The sequence below is a fragment of the Sinohyriopsis cumingii genome, chromosome 4 (assembly GCF_028554795.1).
Source record: "Sinohyriopsis cumingii isolate HCF-2022 chromosome 4, ASM2855479v2, whole genome shotgun sequence".
Lineage (NCBI taxonomy): Eukaryota > Metazoa > Mollusca > Bivalvia > Unionida > Unionidae > Sinohyriopsis > Sinohyriopsis cumingii.
The window spans coordinates 139,433,253-139,457,721 of NC_142964.1; the positions used below are offsets into that span (position 1 = coordinate 139,433,253).

The 24,469-nt window shown below is 41.0% G+C and overlaps 1 protein-coding gene across 1 annotated transcript in view; it reads right to left on the bottom strand.

Annotated features, from left to right (window-relative positions):
* The window catches only part of LOC149802193 (prostaglandin reductase 1-like), a 71,401-nt gene that overhangs the window by 23,678 nt on the left and 23,254 nt on the right, over positions 1 to 24,469 (bottom strand). The window contains exons 3-4 of the mRNA XM_089956606.1: positions 16,179 to 16,229; positions 681 to 845 (exon numbers count right to left, since the gene is read on the bottom strand). Coding sequence (XP_089812732.1) covers positions 681 to 845; positions 16,179 to 16,229 — 216 coding nt within the window. The remainder of the gene's footprint in view (positions 1 to 680; positions 846 to 16,178; positions 16,230 to 24,469) is intronic.

The window sequence follows — 24,469 nt, forward strand, 5'->3', positions numbered from 1 at the left end:
TAATAATTAAAGGTGTCATATCAAATGTCAACATGCGTACTAAAAAGGCAAAATAATGCATATGTCCATGTAAATGTCATATCCATCTTGCTCCAGACTATGAAATAAGATTTAGCTTTTTTGTCTCTACACGTATACAAATGACAGAAAAATGTTTTTCCTCCTTTAATTTGTTTGCAAAGAATGGACAGTATCTAGCGTTCCTTGGAATAACAGGTTTATGGTATTGGCCAGTTGCAGTTTTCAGAGATATGCAATGATTCTAAACTGGGTAAGTGTTTGAAACTGCTTCGTTTCCATCATAATGGTAGGTAGCTCTCAAATTCAAAACTGTTCTTGACTTTCTAATAGACAGACAATTGAGGACTTGTATATTCACATTGTTTTTCCACTACACATTGTATGTTGATTTTCCTATAGACAGACAATTCAGGACTTATATTTACATTGTTTTTTCCACTACATATTGTATCTTGATTTTCCTATACACATACAATTGAGGACTTGCATTTACATTGTTTTTTTCCACTACATATTGTATCTTTGCAAAATGTTTTGGTTTATGGCATGCATCAATCAGTTCGTTTCTTTTGTAAATGTACAAGAGTTTTCCAAAAACATTCAAATCATGAATATCTGAATATGTTGCTGAGAGACTCAAACCATGAGGAAGTGCCTACCCAGGCATTCCCAGTGTTCCAAGCACCAGTGAGGGTGAAAGATCCCCTAACTGTGGTATCAGCGTGATCTTCGAGGGGTCAGTGACCTTTGTGACACTTCTCCATCCTAAGCGTGCCTGAACTAGGCATCCAACTTTGAAGTCTGGGTTTTTGCTGAGAATGACTCTAAAGTAAAGAAAAGTTGTAAACATATGACATTCATTATGGTTCGTCTCTCTGTCATTTATTCCATTTTGCTCATATACATGTTTGTCCATGTGACTTATCTATCTGTCTGTTTGGCTATACATCTATCCATTAATAAAGAGATCTTTGTGATAAAAGGGCATATTTGAACACATACACAAATGGCACAATGAAAATAAAATTAAACCTTTTGGTAGTTGTATTTGGGTGAATTGATTTTAATTATATTTTCAATTGCATGTTTCGTATAAGTAGTAATGTGAGATAATTTAGCCTCAATGGAAATCCCAGTCAAAATGGTCATGGAAACGGACTAGCCTCAAAGGGGAATTTAATATTGGGAATATTGGGACTGTATAGCCTCAAAAAATATTGGGACTGTATAGCCTCAAAAAATAATGGGTTTGTTTAGCGACAATAGGAATATAACAGGTGGGGTGATGTTACGGTACAGGTCATTGGCAACAATGTTGCTTTCTTTTTGAGGCAATGGAGTGGCCCTGAAAAGGGTCTTTTTCTGTTAACACCATTCCGTTAATACAGAGGGCATCTCACATATCTTCTTATCTTCCTCAAACTTCGTGTGACCTCTGGTCCGTAGATTAAAACACTCTTTAGACAGCCTTATCTCTCCACATAGATCCTTCGTTTCCAAAGGGATGTATCAGTCATCGGGGTGATAGCCCATGATGATTTGACATACATAGGATAGTCCGGGTTGAACAGCATCGCCGATACAAGGGTAGACGATTCTACGTTAGTCCACAGCTCGTGACGAGAACAGAGGAAGGGAAAGAAGTGAACCGCGATTATTTATAGTGGAAGAGCGAATCGAAACAGATTGAGTTTTTTCACCAATCAAGGCACACGTTAAAAAAATTCAGTCACAGGGTGGAAGCTGTCTTCCAATCTGAAGACAGCTACCTGTGACGTCACATTCCCTATATAGATGATATAGCGTCTGTGTGCAGTGAATCAATGCGACATTGTTAGAACATGACGGAAATTAAGAAGACTATGAATTGGGGTGCACTGGCCTTGGAGAGGAGAAGTGATGGCATAGCAGCGGCTAGCAAAGTCAACACGGTCCGACTTCCAGAGACCGATTTTAATTGGGATTTAGTGGATTTTCGCTCTTTTTCACAAGAATTTGTTCCGGTACAAGCACCTTCGCCGCCTTCTGCTTTACCTCACGTCGAGGATTTTAAACAGAGACAAAAAGAAGAATTGGAGAAATTTTTGCAACAGCAGAAAGAAACAGAACAAGCTTTTCTCCTTCAACAACAACAGCGAGAAGAAGAAGAGGCAAGAAGGAAACGACAGAATAAAGAAGAAGCAGGTAAAAAACAAGGACAGTGAAAGTTAAACGGTGACAGTGCTCTTAGACATTTTAGCAGAGTTAAGGAGTCTAAAACAAATGTATCAGACTTCTTTAATACGACCAAAGAGAAAAAAACCTTCCCATGCCAAACAGCCCAATCCCGTTCACACACATACTACGTCTGAAATACCAAAACGAGTGATTTCTTTTAAATCATTGACAGGAGCCGGTGCAGAAGTAGGTCTTCGTCGTGGGAAAGGGATAAGACAGTTCAAGCTGATTACTTCCCGTTCCTGAGTTTAAAAAAAAAAAAGACAAACACCCAACGGTCCTTTTCAGGGCCACCCATCTATCTCGAAAAGAGATAGTTTTTATTTTGCCAAATTCAATTCAATCTGAAAATACCTTTTTTGCCCATGGTGTACGTATGTATGTGTGTGCGTGTGTGTGAGTGTAGGTCCTTATCATTATAAAAATAAAAACTAAGAGACACGTTTTTCTTTCTGGTCTTTTTTGGTACAAATGTTACATCCAATGTCACAACATAACGTTTAAAAAGTTTCATTAGCTTCTGAAGTGTCTTTTCACTCTTTCTGTTTGTTTTTTTAAATTTCTTTACTGTCATGGTTTTTTCCTTCTCCTCTTCGTCATCACTTTCTTCTTATCTTCTTTTCTTTTCTTTATTGACGTACCTGGGTTCTTCCTTTTTTTTGGGGGGGGTACCTCTTCTTCCTGTTCAGAATCCCTCTTTTCCACCTGCTTCTGTTGTTTCTTAGGACAGTCTGGAGACCATTGATAGCAGGTATCTTGATTTTTGTCTCTTTTTTATTTGTTTTGCTTTTATGACGTTGTGGACAGTCTGAAGACCAATATCCTTTCTTCTGACAGAGATAGCAAGTATCTTGACTTTGATCTCGAAAGGAGGGGGAGTAATCCGTTGGCTTCTCTGAAGAAAACCTTCGTATAACACCTCGTAAAGTTCGGATCAGAAGTTCGATCTGTGTTGGCTCTTCCATCTTTCTGGTTGGATTGAGAATGAAATCAGTATTTGAAGGGAAGACACCGACCCTTTAAATAGGCAATACAATGGTTTGACATGAATATATAGGAGACCATGGCATTTCAAATGAAGTCATTTGACCTTTTGCGCTTGAGATGAAACGATAGCATCATATCGTGGAGAAAGGAGAAGAAAGTAAGAAACAGAAACGTGACTTATCGCCTCCAACAGTAGCTGACGTCTTGGCTCAAATTCATGCCAGCAATTTTGAAGATGACATGAGTGAACCAGAATCCAGACCCAGAGAGTCTACACCAAACCAAAGTCCACCACCACCACCACCAGTAAACCCTGAAAAGTACTACTACATTCGAGAGACCGATAAACGCTCCTCTAGACAATTTAGAACTACAGCCTACACGTACACGGTGAAGTTTAAAGATTTAAAGTCCGATATACCATTGGAGAAAGCAGACGAGTTCATCACTGAGATGTGGGATTATTTGTTAACAGCACTGAAATGACAATGTCAAGCCAAAGAAGACGATCACTTGACCCTTTCCACTGATCACGACAGTCTGAAGTTTGGATCGCGTTAGCAGACCATCAAAACTGACACCTTCCAAAGTCATCAACAAGATTCAACACATGCAGGAGTCCAACGACAAGTTTCACATCACCGATAGAACAGCGACACTGCACATGGCCCAGGTGTCTCTTCCCCAAGACACCTGAGGCAAAAAGGTGTACTTGGTGGACTACTTTCGCAGGACCAAAAAGAACCTCATCCTAATTAACAACCCTCAGGACCAGAGTTGTTTAGCCAGGGCCATCGTGGTGGTACAAATGTATGCCAACAAGAACGACAAGGCAGAATGGAAAAAAATACTGGAAAACTATTCAACAATCGGACCGAGTAAAACAACTAAGAGAAGCAGAACGCCTGATACAGCAAGTGAACCTGTCCAAAGACACACTCAGTGGCATTCCTGCAATGCAAAAATTGCAAGACGCATTGGCGTCTTAGCTCCACGCTACAACATGGAAGTGACTGGACCTCTGGTGTTTCGAGGCAAAAATTTCAAAGATGTAAAATACATTCACGTCTATCAAAACGATGAACATTTTGATGCCATTTCCAGTGTCACCGCATTCCTGGGAAACAGTTATTACTGGGAGAAATGTGACTATGGCTATAACAATCGAGAGCAACACAAGCATTGTAGATGGAAATGTGAGGATGTTTGGCCTCCAAACCCTGTCTTGACAAAGGACAAGAACTTGTGTATTGCCCTGCTTGTCAGCGCACTTCTGGTAGCCAACATCTGAAAACGGAAGGTTAACAGCGGAAAAGTGCTTGTCAACTGCTGAATTGTGCCCTACTTGTGAACAAGGCATACGTACCAATAGTGCCAAGGCTCACGTAAGTTCAGGAAAGAAACGATTTCACATTTGTCACTAAATCGTGGATTTGAAATACGAATGATACATTCAAAAATACCATTCCAAACAAAAGGAAGATGACTAGAAGAAAGAACATTTCATCGTTTTCGATTTCGAATGCATGCAAGAGACCGGTATTCACATTCCTAATTTCTACGTGGCTCTTCGAGCGTGCGAGAAGTGTATCCAAGAGCCTATCCTTAGTCATTGCCCTAAATGCAGCAAGATTCATGGAGGACGTGAAAAAATCTTTCGGGGACCGAACAAGCTAGCCGATTTCGCCCAATGGATCTTAGGTTCGACGAGACATGAAGCCAAGGACATCGAACGTTACGGAGATTGTCATCGCTATGCCACGGTGATAGCTCACCATTTTTCAGGTTACGATGGACAGTTTTTTTCTGAGATACCGTACGAAGCAAAGTACCGAACGTCCTAAAGTGACTTTGAACGGAGCCAAAATCATTTACATGCAAGTGGGACAAGTGCAGTTTCAAGATTCCATGAGTTACTTGGCCATGCCATTGAGCCGAATGCCTAAAACGTTTTGGAATGACAGAAACGGCCAAAATCTATTTTCCGATCTTTTTAAATACCGAAGCTAATCAGCATGCCGTTCTAACCTCTTTTCCTGTTTCTCACTACTACGACCCGACAACATGCACATCGAACAACGAGAAGCTTTCTACGCTTGGTATCACACTCACCCCTCGGACCCCTTCGACTTTCAGCAAAAAATGTTAAAGTATTGTCGTTCCGACGTCGACATTTTACGACGGTGCTATGGAAAATTTCGAGAACTCTTCATAGATCACGGAGGTATCAATCCTTTGAAAGAAGCCTGTACCATTGACAAAGAGTGTTCCTTAGTGTACTGCCAACGATTCATGCCCGACAACACCCTTGCTGTCATAAGCCCTTAAACCACCAATTTTGTCACACGTCAATACTCGGTCAAAGCTTTAAGCTGGGTGCATTACTTGTGCGACAAGGTTGACAAATGGATCGAACACGCCTGCAACTGAGGAGGCGAAAAGACCATCGGAACGTATTCAGTGGATGGCTGGAACTGTAACAAACCATCAGATCATGTATGAGTTTAACGGGTGCTTCTTTCACGGATGTCCCTTCTGCTACCCTCAATATGACACTAAAAATCAGTTTTATAACGTGCCATGGAAGACTTGTACGAGGACACTTGTCAGCGACGCTTGAAGTTAGGACAGTAAGGATACCAAGTGGTGGAAATGTGGGAACAGGAAAACGATCATCGTTTGAAAACCGATCCCGAATTTAAACACATCGTAGAAAGTTACAAGTTGGTGGACCATCTAAAGCCGCTGGATAGTTTGCACGGAGGACGGACGAATGCTATCTGTTTGCGGTACCAAGTGGATGAGGAGAAAGAAGAAGAAATCAAATACTTGGACGTGTGTTCGCTGTATCCTTACGTGTGCAAATATTGTCACTTTTCCGCAGTGCACCCGCAAATGCTGACGGAACACATGGACGTGGAAAACATTCGACAATACGAAGGACCGATTAAATGCAAAGTCTTGCCTCCCACGGACTTGTACCATTCCGTTTTACCTCACCATTGCCAATGAAAACTGATGTTTCCCTTGTGAAGTACTTGTGCCGAAACGTGCAAACAAGACCGGCCTTGTCAGAACACCCAGGGAGAACGCGCCTTGGCAGGAACATGGGTCAGCGTGAAATTATTTAAAGCTCTGGACGGGGGATACCAATTGTTAGAAGTGTACGAAATTTACCACCTTCCCAAGGCAGAACAATACCACAAAGGGGACGAGACTCAGAAAGGTATTTTCGCAGACTACGTGGATGCCTTTTTGAAACTGAAACAAAAATCCAATGGCTATCCTTCCTGGAGCCACAGTCGCGAATACCACAAGAAATTCAAAGAGAAATACTGGGAGTAGGAAGGTATCACTTTAGACCACATGAGAAAAACGAAGGAAGGCGATCGTTTTCCAACGTGATGTAAAATTGCTTGTTGGGCGAAATGGCACAAGGTCCGTGTTTACCCAAGACGGAATATTTGACAGAACCTTTCCGCTGCTTTCAGATGATTCAAAACTAAACCAAATTCATGAAACACGTGGACGTCCTTCGTGAGGACTCGATCCTGGTGAATTACGAAGAAGAACTGGACTTTGTAGAAGCCGACGAATTTGGAAATGTCATCATTGCGGCTTACGTGACAGCCCATGTTTGCTTAAAATTGTACGAAGTGTTAAAACCAATTAAAAGATAGTGTGCTGTATTTTGACACAAACAGTTGCATGTACATCGATCACCTGGGTCATCGTCACCTTGACATCGAAGGAGACTGTTTATGAGCCTGGATGGATGAGCACCAAAATGACAAGATTCTATGTTTTGTATGTGACGGTTCCTAAAATTACGACTACGAATTCCTGAACCCATTAGGTGAAGTGCACACCGTGTGTAAAGTGAAACGACTGACTCTCCATTATCGCACCAGTCAAGTGGTGAACTTTGGGTTCTTGAAAGAAACCTTTTAGACTGGAAAGGATCGGGATTTTAAAGTGACCACCTACCAACATCACAAGATTGTACGTTTAGCCACACACCAAATCGTCAGTCAACCTTTGGAAAAAGTGTATCAAATCGTATACCAAGAGCGAATGCGGCTTCCCAATCACTTCACTTTACCGTATGGACACGCCGATATTGACCAGCATATAAAAAGGGACAACGTCCAGGACCAATTGTTCATTGTAATTATCATTGCCAAGCCAGAAAAATAAATCCTAGCCAACAGATAACACCATTCAAGTTTGGTGATTCTCAAGTGGAGTGCGATGCCGTATCTTGAGATTACAGGGATGCCGTACGCTGTGACCTCAGCAATGCAGTAAAACATCATGGCATCTTTTCCAGGACCACAACTACCATACGTACTATGGAAAGTGATGATGTGAGTGTCAAACCTGATTGATATGAAAGCGATGCCATCGTTACATAACACCTTATCACTTTGCGGGTTTTCATGGTCTATGTCATCCTCCACGTGAAACCACGCGGCTAGCACCCTACGGATGTCATCCAACCCTGAGCAAACTATTGAGGATTTCACCGTACCCTCATCTAAATGAGCCTCTGAAAAAACAATATTCATTCCATGTGTGTTTGTCTGAATACTGTGACTTTGAAAGTCGTTTCCAAACCTTCCAAGGAAAGTGGCCTAAATATCTGGGCCGACCTACCCCTGAAGAATCAGCAAGAGGACGATTTATCTACCTGGGAGAAGGGGATAAACTCAAGTGTTGCAGTTGCGGTGTGTCACTTTACCAGTGGATGCAGAAAGATTCTGCTTACCTGGAACATGCTCGATGGTCTCCGGACTGTCACTACCTACCTTTAGTAGGACGACCTCAGTAATCTCTGGATGGATACTTTAAAAGAGAACATTCGTGGTTTGTCTGTGGAGTTGAGAGAACGAATTTACCGATAATGTGTCAAAATACAAGTCAAACGCAAAGGACAATTGAATCCATTACGTCACCAAAGTTTAAACCACTGGTAACTGAATGCAATAAGTGGACTGATTTAGATGAAAGTGTTCCAGTGGTCAGACATTGATCAACTACCCATTGGCGAGAATGATTGGTTCGTTACTGATCCTATTTACTACAAGGTAGACTTACTGCAACGAATTCCAGAGGAAGTGTTAGAGGGTTTCCAGAATATTTTACACAATGTAAACTTAGTTCAATAGGAAACTACTGAACGGTGTGTGATGTTCACGCTAGTGACTAAACAATTTAGATTCGCCACTGCAGTACAATCATCTCTGTGCAGAAAGTACACTTACTGCATCCGACAAAAGAAAGACATTGCTATGAATGTCTAGTTTAGAAGAGTACATTCACAATCTACCTCTGGAGTTGAGAGAACGCATTTACCAAGAATGGGTCAGAATACAAGTTCAACGCAAAGAACAAATGCATCCATTACGTCACCAATGTTGGAACCACTGGTACCTGAATGCTATCAGATAACTGATTCATTTGAAAGCGTTCCAATGGTCAGACATTGTTCAAATGGACGAGGACCAGACGACTTTGCCCGCTACTCATCCTACTTGTTACAAAGCAGCCATACTACAACAAATTCCAAAGGAGGAGTTACAGGATTACCAACATCTTTTACGCAATCAAATTTTGTCTGTAAAGGAAAATTCTGTGCAGAATGTGGTGTGTGAACTAGTAACTAAAGAAAATTTTTTTGGTACTGAAATAAAACCACTTCTGTTCAAAAAGTACATTTATTACCTCAAAAAAGAGGGCATAAAAACTGGCTACCATGCCACGACCTTTATCAGTTGTGACACAACAAATACCATGGAAGGAAATCAGTGACACTATTCAGACGGCGGAGGATTACCAACACTTATTACGAGAACTGTGTCCATTGAATTGGGGTTGTCGTGTGATGTGTGTCTTGGTGACTTCCTTTCTGGGATTTCGTTTACCAGCCGATTCCTTATGGACTCTTCACGAACAATACCAATCACCACTAAAACCATGAGAAAGGTACCTATAAATGTACACGAGAGATTCATTCTGTTAAAAGACTTATGCTTTCATCTGGATACTTCTCGACCTGTACTGGAAAAAAGACTCGTCGACTTTTAGGCACTGAAGATGATTACGACGATGTGTGTGTAGCTTGTGACAGGAAACGTTTGGGTTTCGAGGCTTGGACCAGAGAAGTGGCCAACTATGCCCAAGATTTGTAATCCTGAAGTTCAACGTTCAGGGAAAAAGTAACTTTTGAACCTGTTTTACTCACAGTACCAGAAGAAGACATCCCTGAAAAAACATTCTGAGAGGACCCTTGTGTGATTGTGCCCAGTGTAGTGACTCTAAGAACGTTACACACTGTCCCTAGGACAACTTTGCTACCAAAAACTTGTGGTACAGTGACTTGTTTATATCCCACTTTGATCGTTGTGATGTGTATTTCATGGCTGTAATTAATTTTACGCATTTTCGTTATCTATTTTTTAAAATATAATTTTAAAATAAACGTATCATGAAAAAAGTATAAAAACTCTTGTCTTGTCTGTTGTTCGTGTCAAAAGTGACATTCCCGGCACTATAACTACCTCTACTGTCTCTGCTCCCTCTTCCTCCACTTTCAAAGTCACCGACGAAAACTTGATCGTGCCAGTTGGGAGGCCTTGTATCTTCGCCATCCCTTTAACATGTCAATTGCTGAACCCAGCGGTTCAAGCAAACCGAATTTGTCAAACGTTCAATCGAGCATAAACATCATTTGATCGATCGTCAACCTCAACGGATCGTGAGGTGTTACAAAGAGTGGCAATCAGACCACAGTCTCCTGCGAGAAAGTCATGGCGATTCCATCGTGTTTGTGGAATGAATTCCTGGCGAAGACAACGAGATCGTGTCTGACCCCAGTCAAACCCATCTGGTCACTTTCGATGACATGTTAGGAGAAGACAAAGAATAAATTAAACTGGTTTACGCACAAAAGGCATCATTGTAATACCAGTGTCATTTACATTACTCAAAATGTGTTTCAACAAAGTAAAGCCCATCACACCATCAGTTTCAATGCTCATTACGTGGTCTTGTTTAAAAGCCATAGAGATAAATCGCAAGTGCAAGTGTTAGCCACACGGTTAAGAACGCTCTTGGCTGACTCATGCGTACGAGGATGCCAGTCAAACCCCACACGCCTATTTACTCGTGGATTTAAAACCCACCCACCCCGATTATTTGCGATTTCGCACCAATCTGTTTCACCACTGGTGCCAAGGCAGAGGGCCTGTCGCGTACACTTCCCCGTCGTCGACTTATGAATCTGGGTCTGTCTCACACATCGTCAACATGATGTCCCTTCAGTCTCATAGACGTAAAGACAATCAGTGGCGACTCGTTCCAGTATAAAAAAAGACCTGTGGCAAAGGATGGGTATCAGTGCTTTTGTGCTCCTGAACACCCAAAGATGACACTCAACAAAAGTGCACACCATCGCCAAGCCTCAACGTCTACCCCAGAAAAGGCTCCATCGTCTAAAGAAAAAGAGAAGCAACCAAAAGGGAGGAAATGTTTGGTGAGAACACATAAACCAGAGACTTCGTCAAAGAGACTGGTTACACACCCATGCAACTATTCCAAAAATACTTCTTCAAAAATAAGATAAATGGGCGTGTGCCAAGTCATCGACGTTAGTGTATTTTTGTATGTGCCCCGGAACAAACAAACAAATATGTTGCCCAACAGAAACTATCCGTCTGCTACCCCAAAGGAAAGAGAAGCAAAGGACTTCCTCCTCGTTTAGACAAACATTGAGACGTGTTGTCCGTCCTGTCCAAAGCCCCTACACCCATGCGAAAACAACTAATTTAAACTGCCTCCAAAAACGCCGTAGATACCGTGTGTGAATTTTGCCTGAATGGCTTGAAAGGCATGATACCTTTGTCTCCACATCAGAAAGTTTGCTTAGCCAAGCATCGACCAATTCTTCGGCAAACGGTCCGAAAGAGAAAATACCCATCCGTCAAAAGAAAAAGAAAAAGATCTAGGTACAACGCGGAGGATTTGTGCACCTGTTGTTAACACCCATACTCAAAGCCACATTGTTACCTATGATTACAGGACTGGTGGGAGCTGCTGATGCACAAAGGATTGGTCAAAGATAAAAAGGATACAAAAGATAAAAGGGGGTCTCTGGAATCAAAAGATCTCAGACGTGACCTTTGGAATCTGATGGAAGACGAAAACTGACTTTAATGCCTTACAAATGGAATTTCATCGTTGGCAAGAACAACGGACCCTACATTTACCTCCCAATCCTAATTTGACCGGGATGTCCCAGTTACGACAAACAAATGCAATCGTTGATGGATCTCAGCGATTTGTCAGAAACGTAAAAACCGCAACGGTACGGCCATGTGCTACAGCGACTGAAACTCTTTCACCAGAAGCTGTAGACGAAACAGCTCAGCCAACTCTGAAAGATTTTAAGACCCTGATGAAAAGTCCAACACCAACACCCCCATCACCACCCCAGCGGTCAAAACAGATGCATCCCCACGGATGCCTGAGGAAGAACTGTATCGTGCTGATAAAACTCGACTGAAAAGTCTCCATTTACCTCAAGTGCTACGATGGTTACAAGAACAGGCCACTTACACTTTATACAAACCCATTCGACGAAAATTTTCCAGAAGTCGCAGCTGAATGGAGGGCATCGATTATAAATGGCAAGCCGATTTAGCCGATGTCTCTCATTTGACCACCTACAATCGTGGCTACCTATATTTGTTTTGTGTCATAGACTTCTTTTCCAAATTTGCCTGGGTCGTGCCATTGACTTCCAATTCGAGCACTGAGTTAATGCGTGCCATCAGACTGGCAAACCGACAAAAGCACCGAATTTCTGAACCAAGCTTTCCGAACAAAATTGAAGAAACGAGACATTCATTTTTTCACCACCTGAATCCCGAAACCAAGGCCTGATAGAAGAGGTTTTCAAAGAGAAAATCAAGAAGGAGCAAGAAGAATGGACGGAGAACTACGGACTTCATAAGCAGAGAGAGCATCAGCAGCAACAGCAGGAACCAGACCCTCTGTCTTGTAGACTGCCCTCTGGACACCAAACAGCTCATCTTTTCATTCCGCAGTAGCAGACCTTATCCTGTGGGAAAGCCTTCCGCCAGATGGAGACGCAATCTTAGACGATACAAGATTGCCTTAATCCCCGATCACAAAGCAGCCCTTTTCAGGGCTACCCCAATACTCTAGAAAAAAGATACTAGTCAAATTGTCACACATTTGTGTATTTTTTGTGTGTAGGTTAAAAAATAGAAGTGTGTCTATAAGCACTTCGCTTCCTTGTTTTATCTATAAAAAATAAAAGTGTACCTATAAAGCACTTCGTTTCACTGTCTTGTCAAATGCTGTGTTTGTGTTTGTAGTTAGTGTTTGTAAGTGCAAAAAGTGAACGTGAATGTTTCTTTTAGGACCGCGCGTTCCTTATGTTTTGATGATGATATGGGTCTTATTAGTTTTGGTATCGGTGGGTGTTTTCCTTCACGTCCGTGCTTCATAAATATAATGCGGAGCGTTCGTCAGTATCTCTACCCATGCGAAGAAGATAAGGAGAATTGTTAAATTGTTGGAGCTTCAGATGCACCTGGTGTATGCCAGACGCATACTAGATGAGTTGGCTATGGAGGCCATAGTAAAAGCAGTTAGGCTTGAAGAAGATGAGGAGGACAGTTACAAGAAAGAAGAGGAGGAAAACAAAAGATCGATCCTGCCTCACCTCATACTGAGACCTCTATGTAAAGTCAAGCCTGAGGTGAGGACATCTCCATTGCCAGTACCAGTACCACAACCAGTACCACAGCCATTACCAGCACCACCACAGCAATGTCAACAATAACCACAACCACCACTACCAGTATCAGTACCAGAGATAAGGAGACCTCATCATCACCGACTGCAAAATAGAAGACAAAGGGAAGTCTTCCCTATCCCACAAAGTGAAGACTGGGATGATGAGGCCACTCAGCCCCTTTTTGCGCTCCCAAGACCAAATGTAAATTGGGAGCAGGACTGGAGTAGAAGATGTATCTGTGATGCCCAGCCTGGGGGTGCAAGCATAAAGCTGGCGCATCTGACGTTCCAAAAACAGCCCTTTTCAAGGCTAACCAAATCTGTAGGAAAGAGACTATTCAAGTTGCCAATATGTGTGAGTGTGGAGTGGTGTGATTATAAACACTAACTCCTTTACTGATATGTGTCTGTGTGTTTGTGTGCATGTGTACGTTTGGTATGTAATTATATGTGTGTGTGCGCACGTACGTTTGTGTATATGTGTGTTTGTGTGTATGTATAAACGCGTACGTTTGGTTTGTGTGTTTGTGTGTATGTGTGTACGCGTACGTTTGTGTGTTTTGTTTTATATCCAAAAACATCCTTGTCCTAATCTATGTGGATAGTATACAAAGTTTTTTTCTTCCCTTTTGTGTTGATAGTAGATAATGGGTTATTTTATTCCGTCTGTGTTGAGAGTAGATAATGTTTTTTTTCTTCCGTGTGATAGTAAATAATATGCGAAGCTATAGTAAGGTATGCTTCCTTCACGTGCGTGCTTCAAGAAAAAAAGGGGCACAATATACCTTCCAAATTCAGTATAGCTATTAAACAATGATTCATAGCGATAAAAGACCAGTCGCAAACATCAAGATCTAAGCAATGGAAGTCGAGTCGAAGCAGAACAGGAAACTCTAGCAAAATAACCAAACACTACAAAAGCACAAAGAAGAAAGAAAGAGGGTAACACATAATGAAGGAGGAGTAAAGAAGAAAACGGACATCGACTTTCAAATTGCCAATTTATATGAGGTTCTTCCTTTGGCTATTGAAGACCTCTTTCCATTAAAGCTATATCCCCACAACCATAACTCGATCCTTTGTATACCACCATCAAAAGCGAAAACCGAAGGTAAACACATCGTGACCCAAACATGTATAGGGTGCCTGACATCCAGCTGATTGACAGCATTTCGGAAAACCAAAAGTACACCATATACACCAAATTCCAACTTTAATTAAAAATAGTAATGAAATTACACAACTCAAAGGATTAGGAAAATTACACGAGTGGCTTTCATACCATTGGAATAGATTTCTTTCTACTAGTACAACTGGACTTGATTTTGATCTTACGCGCTTTGATGTTTCTGGGCGTACAGTTTTCCTGTGGCGTTTGGCGTCCCGCGGGCCCTTTGCCTCCTTTTCTCGGCCGGACATGTTCATGAATTAAAAAGTGCGACATTCGCACATAAAAGCAGGACTGTAGTGGCTCATTTCTTATAGTCCCGGTCAATTGAAAATCTCGACCTTCGAGACTTAACCAGTCACGAAGGCACTAGTTGCGTAACGACTTAAATCCTTTAATTGATTGATTGATTTGCGCCATTCAAGATTTGATAACAAAAGAAGATGGCAACAAACCATTGGGACGTAGTGAAGACGTAGAAAGAGGCAATAGATGACATGGGGATGGTGGATGAATCTTTATTGAGGTTGGAGTGTGGTGCTTATAGTCTTCACAGGCTTAAGAAGGAAATCAACAACGTAAAGAAGACGAAAGAAAGAGAGTTATTAAAACAGGAAAAGGAGGAGAAGGAAGAGGATTGAATAAGAATGAGAATGAGAAAATGGAACGCAAAAATAGAAAAGGAAGAGGAGACCGAAAACTGGAAGCAAGAGGAGAAAAAGGAAAAGAAGAAAGAGGAGAAAAAAGATGAGAAGAAAGAAAAAAGAATGTAGGACAAAAACGAAGTTGGTGGAGGAAAAGAAGAAGTTAGACAAAAGAAGAAGAAACCTAAAGGCCTTTTTCAGGGCCAATCCATTGCCTTGAAATGATAGCTCTTTTTTTTTGCCAATTTTTTGTATATGTGTATATATGTGTATGTGTCTTTGTTTTGTGTTTGTGATTATTTGTATTTACTATATCCCGCCCCGCCAAACGTTCTATCAAGTTCTATATGTCCCGCCACGCCAGGCATTTTTTCTTCCTCCCCCCTCCCCGCTGTTTGACCCGATTAAGGTCAGCCCCTTGCAACATTGTTGCCAATGTCCAGTAACGTGACGTCATTCCACCTGTTCCATTCCTATTGTAGCTAAACAAACCCATTATATTTTGAGGCTATACTGTCCCAATATTCCCCATGTTAAATTCTCCTTCGAGGCTAAACGTTCCTGCGACCTTTTTGACCGGGAATTCCGCTGAGGCTAAAGTATCCCACATTACTGTTCGTATATTTCCGCATGCCCTTTGCATACCTTGTTATATCACCAGACTTTTATCCATAGTCTACTTCAACTCAGAAGAGAGTCGGACATGTAATCTAATCCTACCCAAGCCAGCCTGCATCGGCTGTGTGTCCTTGGAAAGGGCACTCAGCTCTCATTCATATGGTATGATATAGTGTTAAATGTGCCGTTACAACCAATAAAGTAAATCATTCTGTAATAATTCGCTTATTCACACATTCACTTGCGCACTCATCGTGTAACCAACTGATTATCTAATAACTAAACTATACACATATGTTAATATTTGTTTAAATATATACATTTATTTAAATAGTTTTTAAGAAAAATCACAGTGCATATATGCTTTTCGTTTTCTAGGGAACAAAAGATGCAGTTTAACTAGGATATTTTTCACAAGCAAACAGATTGTACAAATAAAAAGTTTAACAAACAATACAAATAGCTAAAAGCAGTATTTTGGCGCTTTGATTTTTTTTGCCAGTTGATGATTAGTAATTTCAGAATGTGAACTCGCATATCTTATTTCTATTTCCAATTTTAGATTCTGTATGTTGTTAACTTCATCCTGTACTCTTAGTTATATACATGTATATAAATTCACGATATGTATAAACCCGACAGAAACAAGAATTAAACTAAAACATCTGCAAGAAAAAAATTAGAAAAGTTATAATTACTTAGCAAGTTGCTCTCCATAAAGGACATTTCCCACCTCTTTGTCGAAAAACCTGAAGAAAAAAAAACATGTAGGCATTTCTCTTTCCGATAAAAATAATAAAGGTCAGGTGTAATGCTTTGACCCCCTGTCGTGTTTTATGAGAGAGGATACTTGTCCGTAAATATCCATCTAAACATCAGGAATTTTCGCTCACTAAACAGTGACAAACATGTAAAAGTTATTGCCTGTGACTGAGGCACACAAGAGCACGAGCAAGTTGTTCGCTGTTAAGGCGCTCGAAGCAAGTGCTTGGTTGTTTAACTTGAACCTTGATGCTGACGGTGGGGACCTAACTTACACATCTGCGAACCCAATCACTGTAATAATCTGAAGAACATTTTCCGAAAAATTGCATGCTCCATGTCATCATTATTAAATATTTGTCATTAATTATGCTTCAGTACTTTACCTTCATTCTAAAAAAACATACTTATCGAACCTCACCAACTGGGCTACGTCGAGGTCAGTTAAGACAAAGTTCTTGTGCAACGCTGTCATTCGTGTATTAGCCTACAGTTTCGGGGAGCTCTCAACAGACCAAATGTTGCGACAGTTATTGATATTGTAGGGGAAAAAGACCATGAGAAAATCATTTAACACACATGTTGTTCTTCTCTGACTTGTGAGTAAAAAAGTACATATTTAAAAAAAATTAATTATTACTTTTACAACGATCTTTGACAAAGTTCGCTTTTTGAAGTATGACAAATAAAATAATGTAATGTTTGATATTTTAATTGTTCTGATTTTTAACGTGTACGTAAATTATAACATTTCCAGGTAAAATCTAAACAAATCGGGGAGCAATAACGCTGTTTACATCAGTGGATATGTAAAATATACACGAAAGCATACGTGTAGTCATTTAACACAAACGGTGTCTTCTCGGACGTGTGAATAAAAATATACAAGTACAAAGCTGTATCAGTATTATTATTTATTTTGCACGCGGTTGTTAGATGATGCTGATATACTTTATATTTGCTTTTTGCCTTCCCTCAGATGTGGGATTCTTACGATAATCGTATGATTAGTTTTTCATGTACCTGCTATTGTTACTAAACATAAGCAATACGTTGAAATATTTTTTTATTTATACCTCTGCTCTCTTAAGAAATAAAATATCGGGGACATTGTAATACACTCCATCTGTTCATTACTACATCTCTTCCTAAACTACTGGTTCAAATTTCACGAAACTTTGAGGCTGTGTTACATCTGTGTTAACCTTTTGCATCTTGATTTCATTATTGTCATTTCACCCTTTGGGTCTCTGGGAAGGGATTAAAGGTAAAAACACAAAAAAGTCAGTTACATTAATATTTTCAAGAATATTTGCTGAACAAAAGTCATACAGAATATACAAGTCACAAGAGGAGGATTTCTGGGTGTGAGAGTGATTGCAGATGTGTGACGAATTTTCCGTCATGATCCTTTGTCTTTGTGTGTGAAGGCGTGAAGGTGATTACGAGAATGTGAGGATCTCACATTCAAACGTAGGCATTATGAGATTGAGGTCTAAAGGTAAGATTGACCCAACTTCGAAACGGAAGAGCTTAACAATATGCAAAACCACCAACCTCCGAAATTGACAACGGAAGGGCTCGAGGACTCACGGTATTAATTAAGTTCCCTTAGTAAACCTTTGCAGACACCATGATATTAAAACTTCAATGACTTTAAACTTCTGAGTGCTCATGATCAAACCTATATACATCAGTATAGATGAAACCTGGATGTCAGCTTCTTTGTAGAGGAAAGGATATGAGTCACATCATTTTCTGGACCTACATGTGTTTGAAACAGGTGCTAATTTCCGTAATGAGTGTTCCAAACTTAAGACTGTTAAAGGACTGAAATTCCAAAAATAAAGTATGTCTCTATTTTTTTCAGTTACAACTAGGATAAGCCCTAAAATGCATTTTCTTTTACACAACTTTAACTTTCATTCTCAACAAATCCTGGACAGCCAAATCCATATATACTCTATTTTATGTTCATCTCACCCATCTCCAGACAGGTTCTCATTTTTCCATACCATTAGTACTGTGTGTACTCCAATAACCATTGTCAATTTTACCTTATGCAAAAACACATATTAGCACATTTTGTTTACGAAGAATTGAACTTTATTTAAATAGCAATCAAAAGATATATAAGAATCACCTTAGCAAGTCATTAAAGAATGCAGGAATGGGGCCAAAAAATGTTTGGAACTAATTCGTTAATCTTCGGATACAAACGTGACTTCCAAGTTGGTCAGTATAGGGATAATATCTCAATAGTAAATCTCCAGATAGTAGAGCCAAGCACCTTGCAGCGACGGTGCAGAGGAAATTTTTTATCATGACCCTTGGTCACTATCTAGCGTTGAGGATGAGTACAAGAGCGTGACCGATGGTTTATTGTGGAATCTGAGTCACTGCTTGGGGATGCAGATGGGTACTGGAGTGTAACAAAATGTTGCAGTAAGATCCCAGTCGCAGTCTAATGTGTGAAGGTTTCTACAGGAGTGGGAAAGATGTTTAACTGTAGCCTCTGAGTCGCCGAGGGTGAAGATGAGTACGGGAGTGTGACAAATAATGCATGATGATCCCCGAGTCACTAAGGGGTATGAGTTGCTCCAGGAGTGCGACGGACGTTTCTCATTGTGGCCTACAAGTTATCGTCTGGGGGTGATGATGAGTACGGGAGTGTGAAAAATGTTGCATTATGATCCTCGAGTCACCGCCTAGAGGTGAGGGTTGCTACATAAGTGTGATGAATTTTTCGCATCATATTCTCAGAATCACTAGTTGTTTTGGGGTTTTTTGTGGGGAGAGGTGGGGTGAAGTTGAGTAAGAGAGTAGAGTCATAATAACGATTTGAGATTGGCGGCCATATTAAGGGTCTAAATCCCAATTACCGCATTGATTTATTCACTCAGGATTTATGCACACGAGTGTAATCCTCGTGACCTCCAAATAAAGTTTCCATGAAGTGCCACAGTCAAATCAACTCACTGTTATGAGCTCGCATGCAGATCGATTTACTCGATATTTACTGAGTATAAATCAGCTACCTGCTCTGTGTCGCTTGCTCCCCGGTTCCTTATCTGTGCGCGAAGTCACCGGTGGTTTTCCATTTCCGCCAATACAGTCTCAAATTAAGTCATACTATCCGTTTAATCTTCAATAGCCAAGGAGTACAGAATAGCAGCAGGGAGGGTGAACAGACCGAAACTAAAAGTAGAATAAATAGATAAAAACAGTTTCACAAATACAGGAGGGCCAAACACACAAAAACAGGTTTCCTGGCGATGCTAGCATCGCTCGCGGGGTCCGTCATTGAAAAATCCATGATCGGCCCCCCCCCCCCCCCGCTGTGAGAAATCTTCGAGTTTCCAAGGAAACATTTTTATGTTAACCATATAATGTATCAAGTCCGATACGGTATCGTGTCCGCGGGTCGTGTAAATTTATTGTTACAAATCCGTGCGGGGTTCTTTGAGCGCGACTAAAGAAATTTTTGAATTTATTTATGTCCATATCGCCGCTACACCAGGTTTGATGAATATTTCTCAGCGTATGAACATCAACTCCATTGAATATCGCAAGAAGATTACAGTTATCCCTGATTACTTTTGGTATTTGTGTGTAACGTTGAGTAACATAAATCACATCAGTGTTTTTATGACGACCCCGGGAAAATATTCTTGCAGGATTTTTTTGCTTGTCCAGCATCACATCATCATACACTACTAGGTTATTTATTTCCCCGTTAAGGTCTTCCACGGACGGAGCTTCTTCAATATCAGTTATAAATTCAACAACATCCTCGTCGCCGTCTTCACTCAGCGCTTTTGCACTCTCATTAAAATCTTTTATAACATTATAGCATCGCTGATCATCTACAGATGGTGCTACCAAATACAGCTTATCCCACTTCATCCACTTCATTATCATGTTCAACAGCAGTTGCGTTTTACCCGATCCTGACGGTCCTATGATGATCATTCTGATAGAGTTTGGTAGCACTGAATTATGCTTGATTGGCTCCTTTCTTCGCGTCGCAGAAAAATCTGTAATTTCCATTTGTATATAAGAAATAATAATTATGGATCTATATTGTGTGAAGTGTAAGGCACGAACCCCTACAAACGACATAACAACCATTACAACAAAAAATAACAGACAAGCACTCTCTGGTAAGTGTGCGCGATGTGGCACAAAAAAATTTAGATTTCAAAAAAAAAGCGAGGAGGTGACATTGCAGCCAAACTTGGAAAGCTCCCCGGAACTCCCTGGGCAAAATATCCAGGAGAAAAACATCTTCCGGGATACAATTACTGCGGTCCAGGGACCCGACTAGATATCAGACTTGATGAACAGTCTAAACCAAAACCGGGAGAGTATCCGATAAACGCTATCGACGCAGCGTGTCACATACATGATGTTGCTTATCGAAGTAAAGATCTACAAGACAGGCATATCGCGGATGTGAAATTAATTCATGCACTAAGCGCCATAAAAAATAAATCATTTAAGGAGTCACTCGCTAATTGGTTAATAAGATCAGCGATGAAATCTAAATTAGCATTAGGTGCTGGATAATTAATAAAAATGCAAATGCAAGCGATTTATTATTCCCCGGCCGGATACTGGAGAGGTAACTCAGCAATTAATAAACTCGCCAGCGCAGCAAAAGTAACACGCAAGGTTGCCAAAAATTGGCTATCAAAACAAGCAATATGGCAAATCTACCTACCACCACCTCGACAAATCAATTTTGCACATTTTGATGTTAGTGTGCCCAATGAAGTTCATCAGGCTGACATACTATTTCTGCCTCATGATACTGTCCGTAGAAAAACATACAAATACGCGCTAACAGTAGTTGATGTTGCTAGTAGATACAAAGAAGCAGAACCGTTAGCGACTAAAACAGCGTCCGAAGTCGCCTCTGCGTTTAAACGAATTTATCAACGAGGACCTCTAAACTGGCCACGATTATTACAAGTTGATCCTGGCAAGGAATTTCAGGGCGCGGTGTCATCACTGACAAAGCAGCATAACGTTACCATACGACGAGGACATACTGAAATTCATCGGGATCAGGCAATTGTTGAGCGATTTAATAGAACACTCGCTGAGAGATTATTCGGATACCAGTACGCGAGGGAATTCATTTACGATACGAGATCTCGTGAATGGGTTGCAAGACCGCCAAACGTGATAGCCGCGCTGAATAATGAAATTACCAGAACAACAAACATGAGACCTGTAAATGCAATCACAAAAAAATATATACCCGGCGTCAAACGTGGACATATTTCAACGCAGCCAGGGGCGCTAGCGTCCCCACTGCTGGGTAATGTCACCGTTAGGTATTTATACGAACCAGGCGAACTAGAAGGAGGAAAAAAAAGAGCAACCGATCCCACATGGAGTGTTACTACACATAAGATATCCAGCATAACAAGATCAACTGGGAGAAACGCAATCTACAGATTAGATTCGACTGCTCCTCAGCGTGGATTCACACGCGAGCAACTTCAGGTGATTCCCACGGATACACAATTACCACCCCGATCACTGAAGTGATTCGCACTAAAGTGATCCGCACTAAAGTGATTCAATCATTTTAAATAACTGCAGCAACACCTCTGCGTCGGTTACACTCAAGACAGGTCAACATCACATTTTCACGTGTATGACCACGACTGCTATCTATTCTATCTACGGTAAATTGTCTTGGGTCGTTTTTCGAATACTGCCACAGCAATAAACAATTACAACTCGCACAGTGATTATTCTGCTGTTGTTGTAATTGTATAATGAGTGTTTCGTCGAGATCAAACTCTCTACCATTTTTTTTGTCGCTCTGTTTGTAACCGGCTAATTTCTTTCTTATTGTATCATCAACGATTGATCTGTTGATGCTGTCGTTGACAACATCATCTAATACAATTCTTTGTAACTGAGCTATCCTTCTTACTCTTGACACGGCTAAATAAACTAAATTTGACCACTCGATGCGATCATCAACAATCCAAACTGTTGTATCTGAAATAGTTAGTCCCTGCGAACTGTGGATGGTCATAGCGTATCCTAGCGTCCACGGGGATTTGCTCATTTTCAGTGCCTGTTCGACAGCATCAACATCAACTGTGACAATATCATTCAATACTAAATTCTGTTTCTCCACCCCCGACGCAGTCAGGCGCCCTGGAATATCAACGTCAATATTCTGCAATCGCGTATCAGCTGGTCTATAACACAACGGCACTGCCAGCATGGGAAATTTCTTCTGATGTAACTGAAATAACCGCTGCTGAAGTGTGTCCCTGACTATCTTTCTACTTGCCACAATTAAATCACCTGGTTTCCACGTTTCCCAAAAGTCGCTCAGCGAAGTCTCTGGAATTATTTTACGCATTATCTCACACTGGACTTTATTGGTTTGTAGCCTGATCAACGCCTTAAACTCTTTCAGCGTTTCATCGAGTGCTCTAACATCGTTAGTTATTTCCTCATAATAATCTACAAAAGTTTTCAGCCACTCGTGTGGAGATTCACCTGTAAACGGGGGTGGTTGACCATGATCGCCGCACATCACCACTGCGGTATTTTTCTTTAGCAACCAATCCAGAAACTGTTTTAATATATCTAACGGCACAGTGTCTATCTCATCCCAGATTATTTTCTCGGGAATATATTTCGTACCCATTCGTTCAGGTGTCCACGTGCCGCCGCTGTATTTGAAAAAACTGTGATACGTGCACGCGTTAACATCCCGTTGCCTCATCTCCCTGGCAAGTCTGTGTGTGGGAGTCAGCACGACTAAGTCAGAACCGCGAAATAATTCAATCGCCCGAGTTGTCTTACCAGAACCACCAGGCCCGTTCAGATAAACTGTTTTGTGTCTTGTAACAGGATCGTGCACCGGCGGCAACAACGAAGTTGTCCCCGACGAAGACATTTCTGCGCTGCGATACTCATCCTTGATTTCAACGTCAGCTGATTCACAATATCCTTGTAACATTTCATTCTTTATTCTCCACGAGCCCCACGATGGATCATCCGATATAACATTATCCAACAGCGCTGAGTGTTTTTTATCGATATAAAATGAATCCGTTGCAACTCTCACTGCGATAACAGGGAATCTATTAATCATCGACAACAAATTTATGGATACATAAGCTAGCATCGAAGATCTCAAATGTGTGTACTGAGATGATTCTCCGTCGATATAACTAAAAACAGTCCCTAGTTTTTCCCCGTTTGACAGAAACACATCTTCGCGGTTACAGAACATGTTGTTCGTGGCTGCATCAGCGACAACAAGATCCAATTCAGTCTTGTCCATGATTAATCGACTGTGATGTTGTTTATGATCATACGCTCCACCTTGAGTGAATTTCCCTATTATTCTTCGTCCTAGATCTTTTGCTGTGCTTTCATCATTTCCAAGTTTGCTTTTAAGTACTTCAGGAGCTTTCTTGATGATAGCGTCGATAGAAGTTTCTGGATGTTCTCGTGACCAATCTTCGATGACTTCTTCTAACGTAACCCGCGTTGGAGTTGGCAACCAAACTTCGGTTTGACGACAATAACATATAATCGCTTCGCTGACCGTCAGCGACAACAGTATTCGACTGTCAAGCATGTATCGCAATAACACTATCGGTGCCCATCGCTTCTCAACGAAATGTCTGCCAAACCAAACATAACACACAGGATGTAAATCCTTAGCGAATTTAAACGACGACACACAAGCAAATCCTGTCAGGTCAAAATCAGGCAATGGTCCGTTTACAGCAACTCTTGTCATCGAGTTTGTAACGTGGCCAAACCGTTTAAAATATTCGCTGCATTCTCCACGCCCAAGGAAACTTCCTGGATAACACGCCGTCATGTCCACGGATATCATACCGCGGTGATCATATCGAGTATTCCACAAACCGCCGTGTCCGTATTCAACACAGCTCTGTTGGATATCCGCAAGAAAACTTTTCGGAGTTGGTCTCCATGAATTTCGTTCCCGGGCTACATGTGCGGCAACACCCGGGACAGTAAAACAGTGTGTCAGTAATGTATCAGTGTTGCCCGCATGATATTTTTCTGCGAGTTTTTTCATTTCCTGCTGTAACGCCGTTGTTCTATATATTTCCCCGTCGGGTCTCACAAACTGATCATATTCTCCATCTTCGGTACTTCTGAATAACCACACAGACACTGGATCGGTTTTACTTATCTGATAAATAAA